We start from the raw sequence: 11,125 nt of genomic DNA, 5'->3' as shown, positions 1-11,125 counted from the left end.
AATAATAATAACAATAATAGTAATTAATAATAATAATAATAATAAATATTATAATAATTATTTTTAATTTAATTTTAATAATTTTTAATCATAACAATTTTTAATAATAATAACAATAATAATAACAATAATAGTAATTAACAATATTAATAATAATTATTATTATAATAATTATTTTTAATTTAATTTTAATAATTTTTAATCATAACAATTTTTAATAATAATAACAATAATAATAACAATAATAATTAATAATAATAATAAATATTATAATAATTATTTTTAATTTAATTTTAATAATTTTTAATCATAACAATTTTTAATAATAATAACAATAATAATAATTAATAATAATAATTATTATTTATTTATGTAGTATTATTATTAATTATTAATTTATTATTTAATATAATTATTTATTAAACCCAAAAAACTTTTAACAATTAATTAAAATCAAAAAACGATTTAAATTTTTTTTTTTAAAACCCCTTTGGGAGGTCGCATCCCCAGCCAGCGACCTCCTACTAGGGGGAAAATTTTGGTCCCTTTAGTGTATCGCTCCTCCAGGGAGAGTTTTCCTTCTTGCCCTAAAAAGTAGGACATTTTGGTAACAGTTTTAGAAAGTGGGGTATTTTGGTTAAGTTTTTTCAAAACTAGGATATATGGGTAATATATCCTTGGATCTTCGCTTTCTCTTTCTACCAAAAAAAAAAAGAGTTTTAATAAAGGTTCAATATATTAAAGTAAAAAAATTCATTATACTAAATCATATAAAGTTTATAAAAAGTAAAATATAAGTACCTAAAAATATAAAAATATAGCAAAAAAGAAACTCTTAAAACTTTGGAGGAGATTGTGACAACCATTAGTCCTCTTGCCTCCCCCACTCTTTAGTCATATGTAATAAGTGATTTTGTTTTGTTTCATAATTTTAATTCTCTAGATTTTAGAAGAATGATCAAGAGTTCGTCCAAAAATTAATTAAATCTAATCAATTTATTTTTCTTAATTATTGAGAATTATTAAAAATATTTATTTTTTATAGTTGTTATATTTAGAAACTTTATCAATAGTTAATCTTGATAAAAAGGAAATCTGATTAATCATCTGTAATAGTTTGTTCCTCCTTTCTCAAATGATATTGATAATAATATTTAATGAATAAAAATGATTCTTTTAGAAGAATACCAACAAATATATTTTTCTATAATAGAAAAAAGGTTCACTAGTCGCCAAAACTATTCGATGTCGACTATTATTCATAACCATTGTCCACTGCTAGAGTGACTGAGACTTGACCACTCGCCAGTATAACTCCATCATGGAATAATTTGTTGTGTGATAGTGCCCTTTTAATTTCTAACATTTTCAATTTTTCTTTTTTATTTTACTAATAACTAATAAGTGGTGGCCGAAATTATATTTTGTTATCAATGATAGAGAAGATGAACATTAATTAGACATTATTTTTAAAGTGATTTATTAACGTACAACTGTCTTTTAAAAAAGTATATTAATAAATTATAATTAAAAATGATTAAATATACTTGAAGTTGTATGTTGCTAAAATATGCTCTTATAAACAAGTAGATGTATGTTAGCAACTCCCACAAATATTTATTAGAATACACTCACTACATTATTTTTTTTTGAAAGAATATGTTAGTAAGTTATAATTAAAAAAATTATTAAATACATTTTCAAAGGTGTATGTTGTTAAAATATTCCTTCATAAAAACTACCAGTAGATGTATTCTACTGGCCTTCCTCATTTTTAAAATATCTATTTAATGCATTTTCCAATGTTTATTTTATTAGTGAAAATGGAAATAGGAATGTATTCAGAGAGGGAAATTGGGCAGTGGATTACTAGATTGTCTTGCATCCTATGACCACTCAACTCATCAAGCCCCCTGGGCTTTTGTTGGGCCATGAATGCTGTAGACATTCTGCACCCCCATATTTTTCTAGAACTTAGAGATTGAGAACACTTGCACTTGAATTGCACACACACTTAGTGATAATAAGATAGAGGGATGGTTGAATTGTAGTATTTTACTTTATTGATACATTTCACATTACAACCTCTAACACTAATTATTTATAACTACTCTTATTTAATTATATTGGTTTACATTTTAACATTTTTCATTATACTGTTAGTTTTTTTTGTTAGTTTTTTTAGTAGTTGCTAGCAATATTCACTTTAACTAACAATCATTTTTTATAACACTCATTCTTTTATTTAACGAATTTCAAGTGGATCCCATTTTCAAAGTGGTAAGATCTTCGGAATAGTCTTAATGTCAAAAAAATAAGGTAAAAGTGGATGTTGTTATCATTTTTTTTTTTTTTCCGTTAGTACTGCTTTTAGTTTTGAAATATACTTTTGAATATATCATAAATTTTATTTTAAAAATACAAGCAAATTTTTCTCTCTAAACCAAAAATTACTTCTCGATAATCAATACTATCTCACGTTTTAAAAGATAAATGACTTATAGAGAAGAAAAAAATGATCTAAGTGTGATAATTAAATAAGATAAACGACTTGTAGAGTAATTTTATCTAAAAAATATTATAAATATTTACTTTAATAAGTGGATTTAATATACCTAAAAATATTTTTATGACCGAGAGTTTTACTTCTTTAGTTAATAGGTTTCTAAAAAAATCATAATCTTATCCTTTTTAAAAAATAAACAAAAAAAGAAGAAAAAAAATATGACATTTGATATCAATTAGGTCGTTAATCTCTCCCAATCACTTTGACTTATGCATAACCCTAAATTTCACTTAGAATAATGTTAAGGTGTAAGAAACACTTTTTGTAACTCATCATGTGTGCAGAAGTTATATATTAATCCTTTTGAACACTTTTTTTATATATATAGTGTTTGTGAACACTTTCTCAATGTAATCACTAAAATACATTTATAAAAATATCACTTATTTTTGAAATTAGTAATATGAACACATTAAACAGAGACAAAGAGAACAACAATAAAAAATAGACCTCCAAGAAAATTTACTTTTTACAAGAAATTAATCTAGTTCTTCCTTATGAGTATTCATGTGCACATTATCCTCACTTATGGACTTAGTATGTTTTTATGGTATGAAATACCCAAATATCAAAAGAAGCTTTGGAAGTTTTGGTCAAGTCTAGAGAATGTTTTTCAATCACGCTAGCTCAGTGCCCTGTGGCTCACGACTTAGACTTTCAAGTATTTGATCAAAGACCAACCTATTAAAGACTCTATCATGAACTTAATTAATTAATTTGCATTTATTAAGTCTACTACTGGAACGCATTCATTGTTGAGTTTACTAATTAATTGATCAAGAAAGGATGAAGATGACACAATTTTATTAAAAATAAATAAATTAAAAGGTACCTTTGCCGTATAACATTAATAAAGCACTAAAAATTACATTGACACATGTTATAATTTTGTAAATGGTACGATCATCCCTACATGATTTGTAGACATTCCTAATTCCTTGGAAGGCAGGACAAGTGATGATGACTAAAGTGGGGACCTTCCTTCAATAAGCACTTCCAAGCACAACTAGCAATTTTGACTGGCTTCATATTATAACATTTCATTTATAACATTTTTGAATTTTGTTAGGATGTACACACACCCCGCTTGACTAAATTTTGTATGACCTGAAAATTTATTAGGGAAACCACATTTTATGTAATGTCACAAAACCATCATCATTAAACTAGGAATTGGTCGGATCGACAAACAAGGATCTATGACTTAGTCTACGTTAAATATATGTGAGATCATTTTTTTATTTATAAAATGAATAAGATCAAAATTTCTAAAAAGCCTAATTAATTAAAAAATATCAAGTTACAATCCACATAAAAATTCTTTTACATTTATCAGACCGACCTATTTAAATATATAAATAATATTTTTATTACTATTATAATTATTATATTAAATTTTAATCTTATTTTTAGATATTGAATTTTTGGTAATTTAAGCATATTTAACTTTCTTTTGTTTTTGGCATATAATTGAAGTATGATCTCATATAAAGTCATATATTTTTAAATGTCGTGTTAAATATCAAAATAGAACTTAATGTCATTGACATATTAACTTATTAGTTTATTTAAACATATTTCTGATTATTTATTCATATATCTTAAAAGGAATAGATTTTTAAGTAGACTAACATATCATACCAGAGTTCCAAAAATGTCAAACTTATGTCTAAAAAGTAAGCATACGACAAGTCACATGCTAAACTTAGACATTGAATTTTTCCGATAGACTGGACTCAAATCTTGCGAAATCTAACTCGGCTTAGCTTACTATCACATCTAATCATGGTCAATAATTTACGATTAATTGAAGAAAAAACATTAAATTTAAATTCAAGTCACATTTAGTACGGATGTAAAGTTTGACAATTGTTGATTGTTGAAAGTGCACGTCACACACACACACACACACACACACATATATATATATATATATATATATATATATATGATTTAAAATTACTTTTATAAATGAGTGAAATATCTCATTTTTCAAATTAATTTTGTATACTTAAGATAACATCAGAGTCTATTTAAAATTCATTAGATTTTCTGTTGTTAAAGCACTAGGTCTTACTCCAGATATCTAATCCTAAACATAAATAGTGTTACACTTGTTTTTTGTTGTGAGTGCGCGTCTCACACACACACACACACACACACATATATATATATATATATATATATATATATATGATTTAAAATTACTTTTATAAATGAGTGAAATATCTCATTTTTCAAATTAATTTTGTATACTTAAGATAACATCAGAGTCTATTTAAAATTCATTAGATTTTCTGTTGTTAAAGCACTAGGTCTTACTCCAGATATCTAATCCTAAACATAAATAATGTGTTGATCAGAGTCCACATTGTAGAGTTGAGTTAGACTCGATCCAAATTTTAAGAAAGGTTCTAAACTCAATTATTATAAACAAAAAAATGATTGCATTTGTTAGATTTAAATATAAATATATGCCAACTAATCTATCAATATTTAGTGTTTTTATTTAAAAAATATATTTATTCTTTATTATGAGTAGAAGATGATTATAATTAGAGGTAATTTAGTAAATATATATGTATTTTTTTTACATATAATCAAGAAAAATTAAACAAACTTAATTAATTATCCTTGAAAGTAATTATTAGTGTATATAATTGACTCTAGAGGGAATACTTGTTAACTCGTGATATAATATTGATATAATAAGTTAATTTACTTATTCTTTCTATCTCGTAATGAGTTCCATTTTAATAAAAAATATATATATATTTAAATGAATGTCATATTTAATATAACTTTTTTTTTTATATTAGTACTCTTCAATAATTATTATGTATACAACTTTAAATTCATTATTTTGTTTTACATTAATAAAATTAATAAATCCACAATAGTTAAAGATGAATAATTTTATAAAATAATTTATCTCTTTCTTCTAATCATTACATTTTTTAATATATATATATATATAAATTGTAAACTACATTGGAATTTCGTGTATGAACAATATGAGACATAATTGGAAGTCATACTCAAAAGGAGAGTGATCCATCTATCTCGTTTATTATAGAACCATTGTGGCTATAGCCAAATTTGCTTCCACACTCGATATTGAGATTTTACCTTTGTCCTTTGGAGCTTGCTATGAAGTACAACCAAATTGCTCAGGTGTCGACACTAGCCACTACTTGAATAATAATATGAACATGTATATTTTAAAGTGGGGAAGAAAAAAACATGACTTGGTTATAGTGGGAGTAAACCGTAAAGTGGAGTTGTCTAATGTTCTTCTTTTCTTAGAGTCCACACGCTAAAGACACTTTGAGGGGTTAGAGAGCACACAAATTATTAAAGGTCTAACTGCTTCCACCGCAAAGTTGAAACTTGGATTAAAATTTTCCAAACCGTGGAAAAAAACAAAGTCACTTCAACTTTAAGATAAGCTAGAAATAGAATCCTACATTTTTAAATAATACACCTATTAATTAAGAACTTCAAATCCTATAATAATATTGTATTTGTATAATAGCATTGTAGAATAGAAAACTAAAGACATACTAATTTTATACTAATGTAGTTGTTGGGAGGAGCAACAACATACTAATAGAGTAGTCTTCTCCCCTAAAATAAAAATAGAGCAATCTTCTATGAAATGACTACAAGAGACTTTAGCTCCTTAGTCTCACTCTAACATTTAGTTTCTTTAGCTCACTGATAAGTAGTATTATATCAATTACTCATATTTAAATTAAACAATATCTCATTCAAATATAAAATTTTTACATCATATACTTGTAGCGTCATTGCAACCAATGCAATACGTCTTACGACTATACTATCAATTGTGCATGTGTCTCCTACATGTTTCGTATTACGGTATAATCAAAGGTAATATATGTTGTAATATGAACTACAATCGAAGACGTATACACAATTAGTCGAGTATTCACAATTAGTCGAAGGCTAATTTCGTAATCAAACATTATAGATTATTTTTTTATGTATTTATTCTTGTGAATCGGGGTTTTGTTCTGCCCCTAGTACTAGTAATTCTCAATATTTGAACTTGATTACAAAATATGATTCGTTTTTTTAGATGGTTGTGTCGAAAGAGGTGAACGACCCTTCACCAAACTTGCCCCTACTTTAATTGTGACCAATTAACTCGATCGCACACACTTATAGACATACAGATACACACGCACGCACGCGCACATATTGTGCAAAAGAGATTAGTCTTTGATGAATTGAATAGTAGAGTCTTCTGGTAGATAGCCTCTGTCTCTATCGTGGTAGCAATGTATCCTACTCATATAAACAACCCCATTTGCAACTCAAATACTACTAATCCATATTTAAAACTAGTCTTATTAAACCTCCTATTTTCTAATATGAATCCATATTTTTAATGCTAATTTAATTTAATTATTTTTATAAAATGATATTTTGGTAACTATAATTAATTTCTTAATTAATATGCGCAAGAATTTTTTACTCATAAATAAGACCATAAAAATTACTATACTATAATAGAACGAGTCACTTGGCATAACTGTATATGGTCAACACTCACTCTATTCTATATCAATATATTAATGTTTATGTTTTCAATATTTCACTATTTTAAATTATTTGTTATGAAGATAATACTACAATTTATTATTGTTTTTTTGTTTGACCGGACTTATTATTGCTATCTGGTAATACTTTCATTTATAGTATACTATCTATCAACCTATTCAATAAATAAATACTTTTATCTACTCCAATTAGACTTATAAATAAATGAATGTCTCCTATTGGTGTGTTGTATCTCACATTAAAGTGGATTATATTAAATAGTTTAACAATGTATAGTATGATTGATTTTATCTTGTTAGAGACCGTTAGATAATTTTACTCAGCTAAAATTAGACATGTACTAATCTTTTACAGTACTATCTTTCTATAATTCTATAATAAACGTATGATTATTGGGGGCAAAACTCTAAAGAGTATATTTTAGTCTTTAACACATTTTTTACATAAAAATGAACGTACATAACTAATAATTTTCACAATAAATAAACCGTATGATGAGATGATGAAATAAGTATAGTATAACAATTATTTTAGTGCGTATGGACAAAGTTTATGTTGACCCAGCTAGGATAAAAAATAGAGATAATTAAATTGATTAAAAAAATTTAATAACAAGATTACATTTTAGTTTCATCATGGGATGTGTTGGTGAGAGTGAAGTTTAGATAACAGTATCAATTTGTTGAATCGTATCATAAATTAATTAAGCAATTAATTAACGATTTGTTAAACCAAAGATTTTTCAAGGGAATAGGAGAACATATGTTTATTTTTGCTTTGTCCTCTGAGGCTGCTGTATCGTGTTGTCTATTTTATATGATTTAAGGCCAAGTGGAAAAAATCGAAAACAAACAAATTAATTGTGAACATCTAGAGTAATTCCATAATGTCTTATTCTTAATGTATATCCTTAATTTAACTTCTTTTACACGTACAATAATTTTGTAGTTGGATTTTCTTTTAGTATAAAAAAAACAATTTTTTTTAGGCTAAATTACATATGTAGTCCTTTAACTTAATTTCAGGTAACGTTTTAGTCATTTATCTTTTTTTCCCGATTTAGTCCTTTATTCCTAACAATATCAAATAAAGTATAAAAATATGAGTTTATTTGAAGATTTGCGTTACGAATTTGATGAAATTTGTATTATATTGAAGAATATAATTAATTTTATGAGTCTTGATTGAATTTTTTTTTGAATTTTTGTATAAAAAAGGATAACATTGTTGAAATTTTAAAATATAAAATATCAAATTGTCGCTTAAAATTAAAATAAATGACCAAGTCGAAAAAAAAAAAGATAAAAGACTAAAACGTTACCTGAAATTAAGTTAAAGGACCACAGATGTAATTTAGCCTTTTTTTTATTAACTCATGGTCTCAAAATTCAAAGACAAGTATAACACCGACTAATTCTGATTAACTTAAATCTTCTCGGTAATTTAAGTGTGTGAATGTTTATGAGTACAATACATTTCCGATGTTACTCCTATCCACCTTCAATCACATGGTAATAACATTTTTTTAATTTTCTAGACTAAAATTATGTTGTAAAATTGAGTGAAGATGACATGTTTGCATATGTTTAAGTTTCTTTTGAAAGGCACAATTTCCATGTTACCAGTCAAGTTAGGCAAACCACAAAGATTTATCTTGAAAATGCAAAATCTGTTTGTATCTGGAAAAAAAAATTACTTATGGTCACTATTACATCATAATAAATTAATTTTTTTGAAATTAGTCATCAAATTAAAAGTTGAAAAAAAAAATAACACAATGAGAAATGTGGTGATTGGTAACGGTTTTTTCAAACATGAAGAAGAGTTTTCATACAATGAGCCAAAAACCATAACACCTAACGAAGAAGTGGGAAAGCACAAGTAGCCACGTTAGTTTAACGAATTTCAATTTTCAACACTGACATCACTTAATTCAATTTATGACACTTTTCTTACCCTCTTCTTTTCCTTTATAAAACCCCTAACCTTTAGCTTCCAAATCCAATTCACAAAGAAACATATTAACAAAAACAAAAGAGAATTATTTTATTATAATAAGTTTAGAAATTAATTAACATGGAGTGTAGTGACACTACTAATTCCTCTGCTCCATTTTTTCATTATTCTCCTACTTCCTCATCTTCTTCACCAATACCTCAAGTTGTTATGAGTCCTTGTGCTGCTTGCAAGATTTTGAGGAGAAGATGTGCTGATAAATGTGTTTTAGCTCCTTATTTTCCTCCCACTGAACCTGCTAAGTTTACCATTGCTCATAGAGTATTTGGTGCTAGTAACATCATCAAGTTCCTACAGGTAGTTAATTATATCTACGTAGCACTGATATTTTAGATTGAAAATGTGTCTTGTGTTCAACATATAACGTATGTTGATGTTTAACATTTATATATGTAGTTATATTTAATTACTTCTATTTTCTCGGATTATAACTAATGCCAAATGTGTATCTATGTGCTTTGTAGAATAATATACTTGGCAAGGGTATAAGTTTTCAAAATCTTTGTTCAAATACTTGTTTTCTTGTCTTAATTCTACTTCTACAGGTACAGGGCAATCTACCCTTGTTCCTTTAATTAACATAATTGAGCTCACAATTAAAAGACTTAATTATGTTAGTTTATAAATGTTTTTGTGCCATTTAAGTTAAAATTAGAGAAATGAAACCAGGAAATGAATCTTGAAGATGTGTTGAGATATTTTACATATCTTCATACAAGTATTAATTTGTGCAGCTCTATAGTATTGATTTATAAGATCGTGTAGATTTTAACGTTTTTTTCTGAGTCAATAACATATAGGACTAGTCAAAAATGAACAAAAATGCAGTTTTATTTTTGCCTAAAAAAACATGCAAAGTTTTTAATGTAAATGAACACATAATTCCTCAAATAAATGCATTGTGAACCACCTAATACTAGTAACTAATATCTACAATTTGGTGGACCTCCTTGTAGAGTCATACTTAACACTCTCCAAAATTCTATGTCTTGACCTATAAAAAGAAACTTAGGAACCAGAATAATAAAAAATATTTTTTAATGTAAATTTCTATTTTATTAGTCAAGATAAACCATTGTAATTTTTTTACTAATGTAAGAGAGAAATTTATGTACAATATTATCTAATTTACTTTAATTTATGTTTTTTGTTTTTTAAATCAAAATAGGAACTTCCAGAGGATCAAAGAGCTGATGCAGTGACAAGCATGGTTTATGAGGCTAGTGCAAGAATAAGAGACCCTGTTTATGGTTGTGCAGGAGCAATTTGCCAACTCCAAAAACAAGTCATAGAGCTTCAAGCACAATTAGCCAAAGCACAAGCAGAGGTTGTAAACATGCAACTCCAACAAGCCAATCTTGTAGCTCTAATTTGCATGGAAATGTCACAAAGTCCACAAGAATCACCACAACAATCATTGGATAATAATAATAATAATGATGATGATTTCATTAATCCAAGTACTCCATATAGTAGCAACTATCAAATTGGTTTGAACTTCCTTGAGGAGAACTCTTTGTGGGAGCCACTTTGGACATGAAGGACAACTACTACTCCTTCTAGAATAAATTATAAACAAAAATCATAATTCAAAAATTAATATATCTGATTAAAAATTAAGATTAAATACATATTTTATTTTATTCCAAATAGAAATTTGGAGAAGTGTTTCCATCATGATCATCTCCTAAGGAGAAATTGAAGGGATCAAGCAATTTATAGTAGCTAATAAAAGTAACTAAGTAGAGCTAGGATGTATTCATGTAGGTTAATTCCTAGCATGTGGAAAAACTGGTTGCAGAAAAGTTGAATTGCCCACATTAATTAGAGATAAAAAAAATTATCTCTAATTTTGATGTATTAATATTTAGTGATGAAATTAGAGATAAATTTTATGCCTTTTATATTTAATTTTTCCATAATGATATTTATACACCTATAGTTTTTCTACATTCA

General features: G+C 26.2%; 1 protein-coding gene across 1 annotated transcript; it reads left to right on the top strand.

Annotated features, from left to right (window-relative positions):
* Positions 1 to 9,143: 9,143 nt before the first annotated feature.
* On the top strand, positions 9,144 to 11,125 carry LOC101500987 (LOB domain-containing protein 1-like). Its single transcript, XM_004505897.4, has 2 exons — positions 9,144 to 9,466; positions 10,338 to 11,125. Exons 1-2 carry the CDS (start codon positions 9,230 to 9,232, stop codon positions 10,707 to 10,709), a joined length of 609 nt encoding a protein of 202 aa, XP_004505954.1. The 5' UTR covers positions 9,144 to 9,229; the 3' UTR covers positions 10,710 to 11,125.

The sequence above is a fragment of the Cicer arietinum genome, chromosome 6 (genome assembly GCF_000331145.2).
Source record: "Cicer arietinum cultivar CDC Frontier isolate Library 1 chromosome 6, Cicar.CDCFrontier_v2.0, whole genome shotgun sequence".
Classification (NCBI taxonomy): Eukaryota; Viridiplantae; Streptophyta; class Magnoliopsida; order Fabales; family Fabaceae; genus Cicer; species Cicer arietinum.
The sequence above is the reverse complement of the archived record's forward strand: the minus strand, read 5'-3'. Positions and strand labels throughout refer to the sequence as shown.

Excerpts from the sequence above, each read along its gene's own strand:
- LOC101500987 (XM_004505897.4), top strand. The coding sequence starts at position 9,230 with ATGGAGTGTAGTGACACTACTAATTCCTCTGCTCCATTTTTTCATTAT. Across the intron at positions 9,467-10,337 it reads ACATCATCAAGTTCCTACAG|GAACTTCCAGAGGATCAAAG; the intron begins GTAGTTAATTAT and ends AAATCAAAATAG.